Genomic DNA, 17,690 nt, shown 5'->3' with positions numbered 1-17,690 from the left:
TTTATTTGAATGCGCCGTATATCTAAGCTTGGCACTTGAAACTTAAAATCAATAGATCTTATTGATGGCACTGATAATTGATGGCACCAAAATGAAGTTTACAGTTACAGTTAATGCTACAGGATCACCACTGGTACTCACCTGTGCTGCTGGAAACTGGTCCGATAGTTCATAAGGCTCCTCTGGAATCCAATGTCTTTGCTCTAAACACCAGAGAATCTACACAATAAATACAAACAAACAATAATTACACATCTTATTATCAGTTTTAAATGATATCTAATGGCTCCTAAATATTTACAGACTACGTACCCATTCAAAGGACAGGATCCAGCAGCCACGGGCTATGCCCAACAGAATATTGAGAGTCCGCCGGTGACCCCCAGACACCACATGAGTCGTGCTCTCACACACGCAGTCAACGATTATAAAGCCACCCAGTGTTTTCACCACCTGAATTAACGTGGTCTGCTTCCTACAAGACGTGATGAGTGTACAAAGCATCCAACATGAACAATTTCACATCATATCTATTTTTTTAAGCAACGGGTGATATTTTTTTATCTTTTAAATGTTTGAGGTACTTACTCAGAGGGCAAGCTTGTCATCACCAATGTCCTCATTCCCTGAAGCAAAAACGAATGACAGGGATAAACATCCTTCTTTACAAAATTAAAATTTTCTTGGCTAGATCAACTATTATTGTGTAAACAAATGTATAGATATAGACATTTTACAAAAGCTAGAAGTTTGAAGACAACAAATAAAATCAATTAAACCATTACACATGTTCTGTGAATTTTTATAAGTCGGTTCAAAACTTTATATTTTTCACATGACTGGCAAACAATTACACATTTATGGAAAGTCTATAGAGCACTGACAGAAGTGCATATTTGGTGACATTTTAGTGGAGCACAAATCACAGAAAATAGAAAAACTCTGCACTCCATGTTGAACAAATCTATAATATAAAGTAGATAATACAGTATTGGAAATTCAATGCATATTATGTTTCTTTTGGGTGGAAGCATTGTGAGCTGGTTTGGACCGTGTACTTTCAATTACCCCTTGAAACAAATGATTGCATGGAGACCAAAAGGGAAATCAAACACCAAGGCCACGAGCTGAGAAAAACGTATTCAGAGCCACTGAAACCGAACTGTAAATCTGTAACTTGCCGATCGTGCTCCATCCTGCCATGAACTTTGGTCCCAGAAAGCCATCGTCGACACAAACACCTGAGCAGCGGTTACAAACAGGACCACCGGACTCTTTCCTACCAGACTCTGATATCTGGCCCCCCAGCTGCAAGTCAGGGGTTAAGGCCTGCTGCACAGTGATGCCAAAACCGTCCACCAGCCCCCCCGACCACCAGTCACATTAACCCTGATAAACAAGTTGGGAAGTCACCGGGTTGATTACCATCAACACGTCACTGCTACATCTGTCCTGGTAGAAGTTTTTTTCAAAGGAAAATGTTATGATATTCAGATTTGTAATGATTCACAACACTAAAGATTAAAATATGAGAATCAATTCCCTAAAGATCGGTTAACTCTGGCTTATCCAATGCAGTGGACATGCTCTGGCAGCGGCACAAGAAAACAGGCATTGAAGAATGAGCCTCCGACAAAGAGATGGTGTGAACTGCTGCAGGGCCCCCGAGCACAATGGAGGAAATTCTTCACTCCCATGACTTGGCGGCACTGATGGCGACTATTTTAGCGCCCAGTGAAATGACGTTATTCAGAAAATGATGGAGAGAGATGACGATCCTGGGTCTCTGCGAAAGTGGGGTTGAAATGGAGCTTTGAGCTGTGATAGCCAGTAAGAGACAATGCTACAGATAATACCACTTGTCATAACTTAAGAACTCCCTACATAAAAACTGACCAAAATATTCCATGGGCACATACGGTAGCTCATGTCAGAGAAAATATATTCTGTGACCCCAGTCAAACCAAACATGGCAGCATGCAGAAGATCTGTGAGGAAAGATAGGAACTGTCAGGAGACAAGGATAAATGGCATGTGATAACGGTCTGTATTGGATTTCAAGCAAAGATGGCTGGGTCATATAGTATGTGTTCATCATAGGCTGTATGCAAAGATGGATGACACATCTCTACTTCCAACAACTATCCAGATATAAAACCAGAATTCTGAAAAAAATCCCAAAATACATAAACTCTGCCATCTTGCATTACATTTGGTGCCAGAGTCTGCACAGTAGCTATCGGGGGTGGAGCCACGGTAACCAGGTCCCACCATTATATGCACTTGACGGATCACGTGTCATTCTCAGCTGTCAATCATGAGGTTTCATTCCATTTTTATAGCATTTAATAAATAATTAAAACCATACTTATTGGAAAAATGTATACTTGAACAAACATGAGTGTGATAAGAACTACCTAAAATGACAGAAACCATGTTTGATAAAAATGTATTTGAAGTGTAATTTTGACATTTTAGTTCATGTGCCATCTAATAACATGAAGGAGGTGGGGTTTATGAACTATACCGCAGCCAGTCTTTATATACAGTCTGTGTGTCTATAGACGACCAGGCCACCAGGGGGCCCCTCTACATTTATAATTGAGCATTTGTAATCTGCTGAAAATTAACAAAATAGTCAATTCTATTAATATATGTATTCAAATACATATATTCACATTGAAATAATATATATTCCAACAGTGTCAACAGCAGCAGCAGAAAACACTAAACCTGCACAGTTTGCACTCAGAGTCGGGTTACATGGAATTTATCATTGTTTACTATCTGCACGTCAGAGGTCAGTGAGCCATGCAGGTGTGACTTTCCACAGCTCATCACAAATGTGTTTACTAATGCTTCTTCAATTGGAAAGCAATATCTACACATCCATCTGTTATCACGATCTTCATAGAAACAAGAGAACAACTACAACACGTCTGTGATGAGGCTACAATACAGTCGACCTGAAACAGATCCCTAAGGGGGGACATGACGTCATGTTTCAGCCACAGCTTGTTGAGGTTAGCAGCGTAACGAAAACAGACACCAGGTGCATTTCACAAGCGAGGAAGTCGTACGCCACCATCACAGGGGCAAAACACAGGAAACCCTCAGGACCAGACAAAATCTCTCAGCGAGATCCGTCAAACGCCTACAGCTATGGAAGTGTATGACCTTATGGAGGAAATACTTTAGAACTGCTTATATTTAGTTTACAATCTAAACCTCCTAATGAATGAGCGTTAGGATTTTTGTCATATTCTGCAGCTGTATTGATGTTGGAAGAAAATAAAGTATGAGCTCAGGTTTCTGAGGAAAGTGTGAAGAGAAATTGTCCTTCCTTACACTTCTGTCATTTCCTGATGGAGGAAAATAAACTTGTACAGTAAAGGCTGTTCTGAAGTAAGAACTAGGAACAAAGTGTAGTATCAAAATCGCAATATCAACTACATGAAATCAACATACGACAATGGACAATGGGTTATATATAATATCATATATATATATATATAATAGGGTATTATTACACATCTGTACCACAGTATTATCTTAAATTAATCTGAAAGCTTCTCACTGGTGACATCCTGTTTTTGTAGAATAGTTTCAGTTTCTTTGCCCAGTCAAATGTACCATCAACATGCAGTTTTTTGGTAAAACTTTCTTACTCAGTGCAAAAGAGGCTTTAAAGTGCAATCATCATAACTGACACTAAATTATAAAATTGCAGTTTGGTTCAGTTAGACAATTAAAAATGATCATGTCTTCATACCTTTGTTTTTTTGACCAGTTTCTGAAGATTCCTGCTGATCTTCTGATTGTGAACGATATCACCTTCAGAGAGGATCTCTGTTGAACCAGCTGCAACTGTACATTCATTTCCTCTGCCTACATTTGAAAACAACAGAAACACATGTTTTTTTAAAAGACTGTGTGTGTGTGTTTCACTCAAGCTACATAGCCTGTTACATCAGGCCAACAGCCTGAACAGCAACATTTAATTGTTAATGACTTCACCTTTAAATCAATTAATCTAACTCCACTTCTAGCTAATAAGTGACTATTCATTTTATCACAAATTAATACGATTTAAATTCTAATATTCTCATACATACTCAGCCTAAATTATCAAGAGAAGCCAGTGAACATTGGAATATTTTTAATCAGTAGCTCAAATTAATTTGGACCACATCAGCACTGAAAACTGCTATTTATCTGAATAGGTTTTAAATCAAAGCTATTTACGTTTCCTTAGAATGTAAGATTGGTTTAATTAGATAAACATATTGCACACTTCTTTTCCATCTGAAACCGTCCAGTTTCAAAACTATTTATCCTGTTCAGGGTCAATTTTTTTTTTTTTAATAAAAAATTATACAGTACACACACAGGGATTAGGTTGATTAGAGTCTCTAAATTGACCGTAGGTGTGAATAGTTGTTTGTCTCTGTATGTTGACCCTGCGATAGACTGGCGACCTGTCTAAGGTGAACCCCACCTCCCGCCCAATGTCAGCTGGGATTGGCTCTAGCCCCAACCCTGCAACCTTCAAAAGGATAAGCGGTTTAGATAATGGAGGGATTGTTGTGTATACATACATCGAATTTATGGGGCCTAAATTATGAGTTTGGCTTTCAGTAGAAAAACACACAGAAAAACAAATTTGGACAAAAGGGCCTAATTCACATTGCATACATTTCTTTATTCTTCTCTTTAAAATGTGACACCCAGAAATTAAATTCATCCTCAGAAAATTAACTGGAGATAAATGTACAAATGAAAATATTGGTATTCCCTGAAAACAATTGTTGTAAACCTTTTGAACCCCAATATGTAAGATTACAAACATTGCTACATAGTTTAGTTCAGTCTATAATGAACTATTGAGGAAATGTGTTCGGTAATAGTTTCACTGTGATTAAGGTCTGCTCTAAGCTCTGACAGTCTACCTACTCACTTTCCAAGGTGTGAGATTGGACACCGACACCAGAACCTTTCTCCAGCTGTGATACTGGTTTATCCTCTGTTAACACTGCTGATTGCACAGATGCTGGTCTTTGTTTTACTGCATCACTTGTAGTTGTACCAGCCCTTGAGAGAGGCAAGGTGCTGCGTCTTGGCCTTTTAGCCATGAGTGTTACACTGGCACTTGAACTGTCCAGTGCTGGCAGAGATTCTTTAACATCTTGCTGTGAGCTTCTGCTTGCATCAGACCACTGATGGGGATTTTTGCCACTCTGACTTTCTTCCACTTTCCTCTTCTTTTTCCTGATGGTCTCAGACTCGATACTTTCACTTCTTCTTTGTTTTCTCTTCTTTGGGACAGAGTTCAACTCAAAGGGAATCTGAATGTCCGTCTCCACAGGCAGATTCTTCAAGAGAGGTTTTTTAGATCTATGTTGGTGGTTCGCTGGGGAAAAATAGTCCTCAAACACGTTATCATCTCCATCTGTCGAAACTGATGCGACACTGTGAGGTTGAGCAGAGACAGTGACAGATCGGACCAAGGAAGAAAGTGATGGTCTGGCTCGTTTGGGTGTTTTCTGTAAGACCGAAGCAGCTACTTTTGACAGTTCAACTTCAGCACCACCTGACGTGGCTGGTGACAAGAGACAACTAGAAAAATTCACATTATTGGGACAAATACTGGGCTTAGTCTCTGTAAACGTTTTATCAGCTTTACTTTTTTGCTTTCCCTTCTCAGGTTTTGGGCTAGTTGATTTTATCTGAGATCGCCTTTTCTCTTTACAAATTGTCTTGCTGTTGTCAGACTTCGTATCCTGGCACGGAATTTCCAATAAACGTACAGATTTTTTTTTCTCTATCTCTTTTCTGACTGAGAGGCTTCTTGTCTTTTTTTGTCTCGTCCCAGCTTCATCCTCCTTGTCAGGACATCTCAAAGGGCTTGATATAGTTTTTGGCACTTCACGGCAGGGTGACAGCCACAGCTTGGCAGAATCTTTCCTGTGGCGTTTTTCAACACATCCATGATCAGTAACATCAACTTTTGTTCTCCCTTCCTCTTTATCAGGTGAGCAGCCAGGTTCAGCAGCAGAGGCACTGGAATCATCATCCGACTGGTCAACTGCATATTAGAGGAAAAATAGGAATAATTAGGTTTTCAGCCACTTAAATTTAATTGTTCTTCCTTCCCTGTGTGTGCATTTGGACTTGCAGTGGCTCTCACTGACCTTTAGAACATAAAACCACAAGCAGCTGCTTGTGCCTCACAAGCTCACACATTAAATTGTAGGCTAGACGCCGACTGTGAAATATTGGAAAGCAAAACTAAACAAGTGAATGATGGTAAGACCTGTTCATGCAACCAGTTAATGGGACTGGGATATTTTTCTTAGGAGCTGTCAGCGAAAACAAGGACAAAACATGAATGCTGCACATATATGAGGCTGACTACAAAGGGATGCTAATGTTGCCATTTCTGCTAGTTACTGTTAGTGTCTCTCGAGTAGGCAGACTCTTATAATGTAAATTTCAGTAAACAGTAAAATGCCACAGACCTCCAAATATGACATATTGAAAAAATCTGTAGTTTCGTGTACACAGCTATCTGTCTCATTTTCTATTTGTTAACTTTATTTCATAGTTTGACTCTCCAGAATCACTACTGGTTAAACACTTTTTTTTTTCCAACTGTTTATCTCTTATTTTATGAGCTTGAGAGAAAAAAATACTGTATGTAGGAAAATATGAAGCATCTGCCAAGTCCAAGTAGAAATGCTATCTCCTTGGATTTCAACACGTGGGTTCGTTTGGCTTCATCTAGTTGTTTTACCTGCCAGCTAACTCGAGAATAATGCCTGTAAGGCCTTTTTTAAAGATTCAGAAATATGTAGCTTCATATTAGAAATCTCATTTTAAAAGTTTTGTATATCTAAATACTCGAATACTACAGCATCAGCAGGACGCTGCCACTTCCCTCTCTAGACATTTAGAAACCAATCTTGGGAGTTGGGAAAGATAAAAAACTGCCACTTTGCACTTGGCTGTAAAAGGGAGATCACAATTTTCTTACACATTAATTTGAGGACAGTTGGTGTGCTACCAATAGAAGGCTTCAGCTTGGTGGGTGAGCAGGATTCAACCATTTGTGAAGCTGAAAGACAGAGACACTTGTGTGAATTGGATGGCATTTTCAAAAGAGTTTAAATACAGGCCTGATCAATTCATTAGCCTGTACACCTGCTGCTGTGCTTACCTGTGGGTGAGAGGTTTTCCCGCTTCTCTTTCATGTCTTTTAAGCGCTGTGCCATATAATTTGATCTTTTCAATGCAGGGCTGTAGACTATTCCATTCTCTTCATCGATGATGATGGGCGACACATCTGTCACTGTGGAAAAATAATTATGAGATGACAAACTACATCATTTAGTCTGAAGTAAACATTTTCCGAAGGTGTAATGATCTCGTACCCAGAGGTTGTTTCGGTGCAAGGTCCTTCATCATCTTGTCCAATTTTCTCTTCATGCGTTTGTCATTTTCAGGTGTCCTCTCTGGAGAATCTTTAGGCTGCATGCAGCGATGCTGGGTTAATCACACACAATAAAATATTGTGAATTGATCGAGTTTGAATACTTTCAAGGCCATTATGTTGAAAAGTGCAAATTCTCTTTTCATTTTTTAAGAAAGGCTGACCAATGAAGTGCTGTCTCATTCAAGATTATACAATATAACACTGGGCAGAGAGTATTAAACAAAAAAGATCAGGGCAAGGGCAGTGAAAGAAACTATATTAACATCAATTCAAGGAGGAAAGTTTCAGTCAACAAGTAGGAGTGTGGGTGAGCTCTAGAATTATAAATAAAAATGATGAAATAGAGGTAAGCTTTACTGCTCATATCAGAGCTTCTGGTTTTAGTGCAACATAAGGTTCAGGTTGAAATCAGAAACTCATAAACTCAAATTTAATACAGTGTAATAGCCCTATTTGTCCTGCTATATGTATTTAAAACAAGTCAACATTTCCCAAAGAATCCCTTGACACTCATTTTCATATTCTGATCAGGTGAAAAAATTACATCAAACAGTGACCCTAAGTGTGTTCAATGTTTGGCTTGAAAATCAGTGTTTCAAGTCTGATATACACAGACTGCTTCAACTGTTATTCCAACATAAACATAACATGTTCATCTGACTCTACTCACTTTCTTGTTCTTCAACACAGGATTGCTCTCGTCATTTAAGGCTGGATATAACCCCTCATCCACATGCACGCCGTCGTCGTAACATCTGGACATTATTTCATCAAGAGTCACATTGAGGGAATCAAGTAAAGATTCAAGTCATGAACAACATTTTGATTGAACCTGATAACAGCACAGTTGGAAAAAAAATAACTCCCTTACCTGCCAACCCAGAGAACAGAGACGAGCGTCACATCAGTTTTCTTAGCTTTTCTCCAAGTGGCCGGATGACCATTGTTAAAGACCACATGTGTGACTTGTTTATTGAATGTTTTTGATACCTGAAAAAAAGAATAACTCTCTCTTTATAATTAATACAGTAACATTTGGACAATATAATACATATTTTTTGTCCCCTCTGGTCTCACCTGAGCTCCCATTTCCTGCAGCTGCTGAACGAATGGTTTTGAATAATTTGCTGTTTTGTCTGATGACCACACATCAACATAGGCAACGACATCTGCAGACACATTGAACAGAGTCATAAACTTGAACCTGCACCCTGAATTCCACCTGGATGAACTGCCGTTACACTTAGAAGCTGTACAGTACCTTTAAGAACTGAAGAGTTGTGGCTTGTGGTCATTACTGGCCTCTAGCTCCACCTACACAAAACCAATGAAGATGTGTTTTGGGATGGAGGTCGAATCTTCAAAAACTGGTCAACAAAACAAAGGTATGAAGAAATTAAAGTAGATTACAATGTTATACATCCCTTATCATTAATCATACTTTTGGGCTGCACTGCAACAGAAAATGAAATTCTGCATGTTGAGTAATGAAAAAACCTATGGAACTGACTTCTGGTTCTCATGTTATTTTAAAGCTCTTTGCTTGCTCCATATTTATCTTACCAGTATGCTATCCTCCATATATTGTGATATAGTGATTATATTATATATGAGTAACATGATTATTAAGTGCAAAAAAAAGCATTTATATCTATATATAGTATATATTTTCACTTAGGTCAGGTTATAATGCTTTCGAGGCCTCCAGAAAGTTTGGTCCTGGTTCATTCTGTCAAATCACCCTTTTCACAGGTCATATGAGAAACTATGGAAACAACATTTTATGAGTCTAAAATCCTAATAAAGAGACATATGGGCAAACAAAGTTTTACCTTCCTGGGTGACTTTGACATCACATTAGGATTAAGACAACAGTGTGGCCCAAAAGTGTGAGGATTTGATACCCAATCATTCTGATCAAGTTATTGATCAATGATCACAAACTGGCGTTTAAAGAAGGACACGGAAATCATGACAAAAAAAATTTAAGCAGACAATGTGGACTCGTTGAGGCGAAGAGAGAGATGCAGAACATTTACTTAATCTAATTAAATTCATGCATTTACAAATTTGGAATAGCTGAATGACCTTTAAAATGAAAAGAAGGAGACAGCCTGTGTGCTGCTGCTCATTATCCATGAACACACCTAAAGGACAGTGGATGATTTACATAATAGAATTCAATTCTACATGGGGTTACATAACTTTCATTATAGTTTCAATGTGTAGAATACGCGACACACCTATGACATACAGTACATAACAAATTTATTTTGAGTGCGAGGTTGAAAACGAAAGTGGAGAACAACATGTGCAGAATGTATCAGTTCCATGAAGGCTATAAATACATTATGTTAACGAGGTGACAACACAGCAGTGGTTCACCAACTGTTTACTGGACTCACTGGGACCACCACACCTTTGAAACACACACACATACATGTATATAGTTCATCCATATAATGGTGGCATCTATAACAGTCCACTTTGTAGCTGTCAACAGTTATTTCGATGCTAGTTTTCCATTTGTTTACGCGACGTTTCGCTGCTAACCTCTGGAGCTACTTTTGTTAGCATCCTGCTGCTGTGGCTAACTTCAGCCAATACTTCCGTAATGTGCTGACATGTGTATAACGCGTGTTTTACAAAGTAACAGTACACAGACGTGAACACTAGAACCAGCCGGTATCACGTGGGAGTCGACGGTAACTTACTTTATGCAGCAGAGAGGGTTAAAATGTGCAGTTTCTCAAAAGACCTGGCAACTTGGGGCACTGTTCGCGCGTGCAGTTTGTGATGCAATGCATTCTGGGGTAAAGGGCAACGATTGGCTGAGAGGAAAGACGTCACCTCCAAACCAAACCCAGAAGTGGGAAGTGTCCCTGAGAAGGGCCCTAAGAAGACTACTTCAAATCCCACCTTTCCTTTCACTGACTTTCACAGTTTCTCTAGATACACAACCAAATGTACTATGTACTATCAATTAGTGTGTGTATCAGTTTGAAACAACTGATACACACACTGTGCAGTAACTATATGTACATGTGGATTAACTATTCACACACACTCAACATTAAAGTTGTTACCTCATCTGCACCTTTGAATGTATATAGTTTTAGTTTTCTATTGTATTGTATTTAATTTTTTTTTATAGTAAGCTCTTTCCACCTTGCTTTTATTTTAATTTAACTGTTGCACTGCAGAGCTGACCGGTGTCTTCTTGTCCAACACCTTTCATTGTACTGTTGACCCTGTGTTAACTGCATGTGACAGATAAAAACTTGAAACTTGAAACTTGAAATATTATGGAATGCATTCGCTTGAGAGAATTAACGAAAATAATATCTCAGAATTCTGAGGAAGGTTTTGATGGGGAAAACGTCAGCTCTCATTTGGCCACTTTGAGAGCATAAAGAAAACATATCTCGCCTGTGTAGTTTAGTGATATACATGACAATGTTATTACTTGTGAGCATTGCACAGACACCTCAGGACTTAGGAAATTGTTCAAACGGAGAATGCAAGGATTTTGAGCTATCTCGTTAATTCAAAAAAACTGAGCAGGATGTTTTTTCCTGGATTCTCATAACTGCAGGAAACTCGTAAAGTTCCTGCATTTTGCTCGGCGTGACTTCATTAGATCAAACAAAGAACATTGATGGTGTGCAGGTAATTTTTTGTGTGCTCTGTGAACTTCTTTAAATCTGTCAAACATTATTTTTCTAAACCCCATTAATAAACCAGAATTAAACCTGATAAGGCAAACAATATGCATGTGTCAGTGTTGTTTGGGAGATCAACTTCCAAACAATCAAATCTCGAAAGCATTAGGCCAATTCCAATTAGCCTTGCAGTGTTATTTCACCATTCAGCCAGGGAAACATTTTCTATCTTATCATACTAGTACAGAGAAGAAAATTAGGCATTAAAGGTAGTAGTTAAAAAAAACTGTTGTCAATTTAAATACAGCCACTGTTAATCCTACCACTGAGATTATTAAAACAGGCACAAACTAATTGACTACACACTCGCACACATACATGTGCAACCATAAGGGAACATTGGTCAGACGGACAGTGGTATGTGATCTGCATGTGATCTCCATGGCTGCACATGTGTCATCTGAGAACTAAGACCTCAGAACTATTTACCACATTGTTCATGATGGTGCATCAAGTGGTAGACACATTTTAATATACGTTAAAAGCCTCACATAAACACATTGGACATTTTTTATTCATTAAACTCTTCTTCGGTATAATTGAACAATCTTTATTACATTTTAACTCTATAAGTCATAATATCCACAGAACACAATTGGACCCTGTGTTTGTCTTCACTAAGCTCACACACTGATTTCACAGCACAAATCCCATAAATACTAAAGTAGTGATAAAATGTGAGAAATACAACAGCAGCAGTCTACTCTCAGAAATTATTTTACACATGTGTCTCGTTTGGAACAAAATGTATCTTTTTTTTTCAATACAGACAATCCCATGACAAAATAAATGAGAAAATATTCTCCTTATAAAACCTCTTTTAAAATCATTAGCTCTGGGTTCTTTTTTTAATTTTTGGAATTCATGGAAATTGTTTGAGTAATTGTTGCGTAATCCTGCGAACTAACAACCAAACCAACGCAGACGAAAACAACCTCCTTGGTGGACCAAGCTGTACAGACTCATGGATGTCAGTCCCCTTGGCATGGTTGATTTTTTTCATAAAGATTATTTCATGTTGAAAAATGCAAAAATCCCTGGATCCACAACCTTCAATGAATCTGCTCCAACAGTCATTTGGTTCTTCCTTGGCCCATATTCCACCCTTCAAATAAGTTTCAATAACATTGATTCAATAGTTTTTGATTAATCCTGCAAAAACTCCAAGAGCAATGACAACCTCCGTGGGGAGGCAATAATTTCTTGTTTGTATAAAATGGTAAAATCTGTTGATTTCATACTAACTGCAAAAAAACGGTATAATACATAGTTACGTTTCAATTAGTATGAGGTGTAGGATACAGTTACATATTATTTTAAGTAACAAATTCTTTTGAATCTGTAAATTTTTCACGTCAACACACTCCAATAATGAATTACTGCAGAATAAGATAAACCAACATTGTACTGCACACGTCAATTCAAACCAATGACAACAATGTTGCACATGTTGCATCACTATCAAACCTGTTGCACTGCCATTAAAAGGTCAAACAAACAGCAGAGGTCAGAGCTACATCTGTACAGTTTACAACTTCAGCAGTTTCCTGTAGGCTGCAGCATTCAAGTCACACAGAGTTGCTCATGCAGGTGAGAGGCACAGAGGTGCGGGACACTTCCATGTGCACAATGGACATGGGGAACTGCTCACACTCCTCCTCCAGCGGGTGGCAGCGGCAGTGCAGGAGAACCTCCCTCACCTCCTGCCTGAAGTTGGAGTTGAGGAAGCCGTAGATGATGGGGTTGATGCAGGTGGAGGACATGGCCAGCAGGTGGCAAAGGGAGAAGAGCAGGTTGTGGTGGCAGATGGGCAGAGCCTCCTGGTTCCAGTCGGACACCACATTAAAGATGGTGAGCGGCAGCCAGCAAAGGGCAAAGGCCGTTATGAGGGTGACCAGCATGATGTTGATGCGCCGGCTGTTGTTAATGCGATGGCTCTCAGGGGTCCTGGCCCGGTCGAGCATTTCTTTGCGATGACGAAGGCGCACAAAAACTCTAACGTAACAGAGCAGCACCAGCAACAGCGGGCCACAGTACTGGAACAGCAGGAGCCACGTGGTGTAGGCGAGCCTGTGCTGCGGGGACGGCCAGTGCTCCAGACAGGCCTCCATGTGTGGAATCGTGGGGATGTAAGACAAGAGGGTGTGATATGAACCTGGAGGCACAGATGAGTTTTTGTATGTGTAAGAGGCAGGTTGAGGCAGAGATGCATTGAGGTGAGCCTGAGGGGAGGCCCAGTGATGAAGTGGAGACTGGGGCAGGATCACATTATTGTAGGGCTCATTCGTGAGCAGCTGAAAGACCAAGAAGGGTGTAGAAGTCAAACAGGCCAGAATCCAAATGAGAACGAGTACCGTGTATGCCTGAGGAATGCTCGGCTTCCACCCAGAGGGGTTAATGATGAGCTGATGTCTTTCCAGGGCGATGAACACGAGGGACAGCACGGACACCGTCACAGATACGCACTGGATGAACGGCACAAGGCGACACAACAGAGACCCAAACACCCAGTGATCCATGATCGTGTATATGACAGTGAAAGGCAGGCAGAAGACGCACACTAGAATGTCAGAGAATGACAGGTTGCAGATGAAAATGCTGGTGACGTTGACTTTCTCTCTGCGACGGGTGATGATGCAGATGAGGCCGATGTTACCCACCAGCCCCAGCACCATTGTGATGCTGTACAACACCACGAGACCCCCCGTAAGAACAGGAGACATATGGCACTGCTCATCGTGCCCGAGAACAAAGATGTTGGAGAGGAGCTGGGACTCGTTCCCTGGCCATCGCACGGACTCGTGACTGCTCCTTCCCTCTTCCCCTGGTAGGGAGAGCGGAGAGGTGGAGCCGTTCAAGGACAGAGGCAGAGCTGTCGGCGGCGGCGGAGGAGACTGGCTTGTGTTGCCACTCAAGGACATCTCGCCAGGACTTCAGTGTCACCAGCCTCCAGGATCAAACTGTCCATCCCAGCCCTCTGAAAACATGCATCTGTGACAAAGAGAGAGAGAGAGAACACACACATGCAGAGAAAGACACAAAAATACTCTTAGAACTCTTCAAAGAATGTGTTCATGGAGAATGGCAAAGTTGTTCTGAGAGAGGCACAGAGTCAAGAGAAGTTCATCCTGTCGCTGAGGAGGAATGAATCTGAGGAAAGATGCAACATGTGAGAACTTTCTGCAGTTCAGTAAGGTTCAATAAAGCATTGTTATCAAACATCATGCTCTGTTGTCGTAATGCCAGTGGAAAGGCTCTTAGGATCAAAGACTGTATATAAAGATGGTCTGCATGATGTTTCACCAAAAGAGCAGCCGAAGCATCTCAATTTCCACCTGGTGGCTGGCTGAAGTATTGGTTATAGTAAAGTATAAATGTGCGCTCATGTGGTGACAGAATAATCCCAAAAAATTCACATCTCAAGTTGGAACAAAAACTTTTGAAAGCATGTGAGCAGGTGAGACATGGACCAAACCAAAAAGTCAAAGTAGCGACATAAGCAGATACATTTTTCTCAAAGATGGTTTCTGTCATTTTAGGAAGTCCTTATCACAATAATATTTGCCCAAGTGCAAATTTTTCCAGTAAATTTGAATTCGTTATTTTATGCTAAAAAAACGGGGTGAAATTCATGTCATGATTGACGGCTGAGACTGACTCATGATTGGTTGAGTGCGTGTATCTATGGGACCTTGCAACAGTGGCTCCATCCCCCGATCTCTATTACACAGACTCTGGCTCTGTGCAAGATGGTGGCATTCATATCCAGGATATTTTATCTTCATTTCTGGATAATGAGGAACTGGAGCCATGTCATCTATTTTTATTCACAGTCTATGGTCTAACAAAAAGGGAACAATAGGCACACGTAGTAGCTCCAGTTAAAGGATTTTATTGGCCGTAGTGAAAATACTGAGCATGAGGCACCTTCTTCTTCTGATGTTTTTCTCCTGATAAAAACACCAGGAGAATAAGGATTTCCCTTTTTTCCAATGTTCTTTGATATTTCCAGCACCCATCAAATATCCTTTAAAACTGGATGTGCATGTTCAGACCTAGAAACTTTCATAAGAGGATTTTATTCGCTGTTGAGACATTTTGAACACAAGGCTCCATCTTCTTCTTCTTCACCTAATGTTTTTCTAGTGGTCTGTCATGTTTTGTTTATCAAGAAACCATAAAAACATTTTTTTTGCAGGATGTGCATATTGTTGTTTCATTTATTAATTTTTTTCTTTTGGATGAAATTTAGTTCGGACATTTACGTTCCCCTGTGGGATACATTGTAATAACTTTGGTGATTCTTTACCTTTTATCATCAGTTAAGTTAAATTCAGTTGATATTTGATGTATGAAAATCAATGACATTCACCTTGGCCTCACGGTAAACATGGTTAAGATTATACTCAGCATGTTAGCATGTGGATGTTTGTATTTAGATCAAAGCATTGCTGTTTACTTTTTGTGTTATATGGGAGTTCTCAGGTTGATTGATGTTATACGATACTTTACATCCTTACACATTTGACACTGACAGAGAATGAAAATATTCACAGAACAATCAGAATTTTATAACAAGCACCAGTACAGCTGCACGGATTTGTGTCAGTTCTTCGTCGTACAGTAACAACCCCTCTCTCCCTCTTTATTTACCCATCTTAAGATCTCAGATCTGTCAGCTCCCCTCCCACAAATGAGTCCTCCAGCCAGGCTTCAAGAATGAACGTAATGACAGTAAGATTACTATGCATACATTTGATCACAGACCTCCAGTTTTCCAGTGCACAATAAAGGATGTAGTACGTCGATGTGAAAGGGCACGACATTGTCAGATTCCTAAAAATGGATTCTGGCTCTCTCCTCCCCGCCACGAAACCTCTACTGTGAAAACCAGCAGTGCAAAGGAAACAAGCCTGTCATTTTCCACTGATGGTACACACTCTTAGCTCTCAGTCCCTTCACACTGCATCATTACTAACATACTCTGGCACTGTGGTAAGTGAGCTGCAGGCAGGGTGGCACAGCAGCGATCCATTTTCCTTCAGGGAGAAAAGACAGTTTTTTACAATGTCACCTGTAACATATCAGAGGAACCGTAAATGGCAGGAAAAACGGAATAAAAAAGTGATTAATAAGCAAATTTGAAGCTGGCACGTTACAGTGATGTGACACTGGATGATGCACGTCCAGCATGTGTAGTAGTTGTGTGTGTGAGTTCAGTTCCCCTCCTGAGCAAAATCTCTGCAGGATGAGGAACACTGTGACATGGCACTGCACTGCCCATCATATTCTGCTATTTTCCCTCAGTGAAGTTTCCTCCATCCCTGACAGACATAATGAAGTGAGAGAATGGCCGCATTTCCCCAGACCACATTGTGTTTTTCCAGAATTAAATGCAATAAATGTACATTTGAGTAAAATGTTTGGAAAATTGATAAGTCTTATATAAGTCGAATCTGATAATTATACTGAAAATGTGTAAAAGTGTGTCAAAAATTTGAATCACAAAAAGATGTCTTGCACGTACAGAGAAAGCCCCATACTGAACCCCCTCGATGGTACATACTGTATCTATTTATGTAAATTGTGTATATGCCTATAAATAGTGTTGCTGATTTGACTATATTACATTTGTGAAAAAATGAATATCCCCATTTTATTACCGCTTCACCAGACAACTGGTGAACATGACAATTTTCTGGAATCTGTTCTAAATTCATTCCCATTCATTCATTCATTCATTCATTCAAATCCATTCAGTGTTTCCAGATGCATACAGTCGGAAACCGTTCTTCTCAGCGTTCTCCTCTTACGTGCGGAGGAGCAGGATAACGGCAGCAGGCACTGTGATGTGCTCAACCTGAGATAATGACTCCAGCCTCATTATTCTCTGTTGGGGGTGTCAGGAAGTGTGGGTGATTCCTCCCGAGACCACGACAACAACATGTGAACATTGGTTCCAACCACATTTCCACACTGTAAATTAAACATTGATGAACATCAGATAGATAATTTCCCCCTTTTTTGTTCTTTTCCTGCTGCAGTTTACCCACTTAAATTTGGATGCATGTTGTATGAGATGCCTTCCAGACTGCTATTGTTTGAAGACATCATTCAAAACCATTTGCAGAGGAAGATGCATATTTAGCACAATATGTGTGGACCCAACAGAAAGAGACAATACAGAAGGAATTTCATAAGTGATGAACAAATAAAAGAATTTTCCTCGCCAACAAACCATTACAGTGAGTGAAAATAAAGCACTTACATGGTGCGCTGGCAGAATGGAGCGTCTCTGTGCTGCCAGGATGACAGAGAAAATGAAATTCTGATGTTCGGGTTCGAATCCACAGAGATGAGAATTGGAGAAGGAGCTAAGACATCACAACCTTGCTGTCAGAGGCAGCGGCTGGAGGAGCGTGGCTATTATTGGGCTGTTGGAGCCCTTTGGGTGACAGAGACCCTCTGAGCACCAG

At 40.0% G+C, this 17,690-nt stretch overlaps 2 protein-coding genes across 4 annotated transcripts in view; both read right to left on the bottom strand.

Moving 5' to 3' along the window:
* The window catches only part of mcph1 (microcephalin 1), a 29,872-nt gene extending 19,532 nt beyond the window's left edge, over positions 1-10,340 (bottom strand). For all 3 annotated transcript variants that reach the window (XR_004616364.1, XM_034609606.1, XM_034609605.1), the window contains exons 1-13: positions 10,207-10,340; positions 8,754-8,806; positions 8,570-8,661; positions 8,364-8,482; positions 8,163-8,247; positions 7,431-7,542; positions 7,217-7,348; positions 7,034-7,114; positions 4,958-6,085; positions 3,773-3,888; positions 589-626; positions 313-475; positions 142-219 (exon numbers count right to left, since the gene is read on the bottom strand). Coding sequence is in view for 2 of the 3 variants with exons in the window: in XM_034609606.1 (XP_034465497.1) it covers positions 142-219; positions 313-475; positions 589-626; positions 3,773-3,888; positions 4,958-6,085; positions 7,034-7,114; positions 7,217-7,348; positions 7,431-7,542; positions 8,163-8,247; positions 8,364-8,482; positions 8,570-8,661; positions 8,754-8,787 (2,178 nt within the window). In the remaining variant the exon portion in view is untranslated. The remainder of the gene's footprint in view (positions 1-141; positions 220-312; positions 476-588; positions 627-3,772; positions 3,889-4,957; positions 6,086-7,033; positions 7,115-7,216; positions 7,349-7,430; positions 7,543-8,162; positions 8,248-8,363; positions 8,483-8,569; positions 8,662-8,753; positions 8,807-10,206) is intronic.
* Positions 10,341-11,919: 1,579 nt separating this feature from the next.
* On the bottom strand, positions 11,920-17,614 carry npy4r (neuropeptide Y receptor Y4). The gene is made up of 2 exons (XM_034609625.1): positions 17,483-17,614; positions 11,920-14,205 (listed from the first exon to the last, which is right to left on the bottom strand). Exon 2 carries the CDS (start codon positions 14,133-14,135, stop codon positions 12,783-12,785), a length of 1,353 nt encoding a protein of 450 aa, XP_034465516.1. The 5' UTR covers positions 14,136-14,205; positions 17,483-17,614; the 3' UTR covers positions 11,920-12,782.
* Between the last annotated feature and the right edge of the window lie 76 nt (positions 17,615-17,690).

The sequence above is a fragment of the Hippoglossus hippoglossus genome, chromosome 15, assembly GCF_009819705.1.
Source record: "Hippoglossus hippoglossus isolate fHipHip1 chromosome 15, fHipHip1.pri, whole genome shotgun sequence".
Lineage (NCBI taxonomy): Eukaryota > Metazoa > Chordata > Actinopteri > Pleuronectiformes > Pleuronectidae > Hippoglossus > Hippoglossus hippoglossus.
Note: the sequence above shows the minus strand (reverse complement) of the source record. Positions and strands in the feature narration are given on the sequence as shown.

Bases quoted from the DNA above. Each gene is read 5' to 3' on its own strand.
- npy4r (XM_034609625.1), bottom strand. From the start codon at position 14,135: ATGTCCTTGAGTGGCAACACAAGCCAGTCTCCTCCGCCGCCGCCGACA.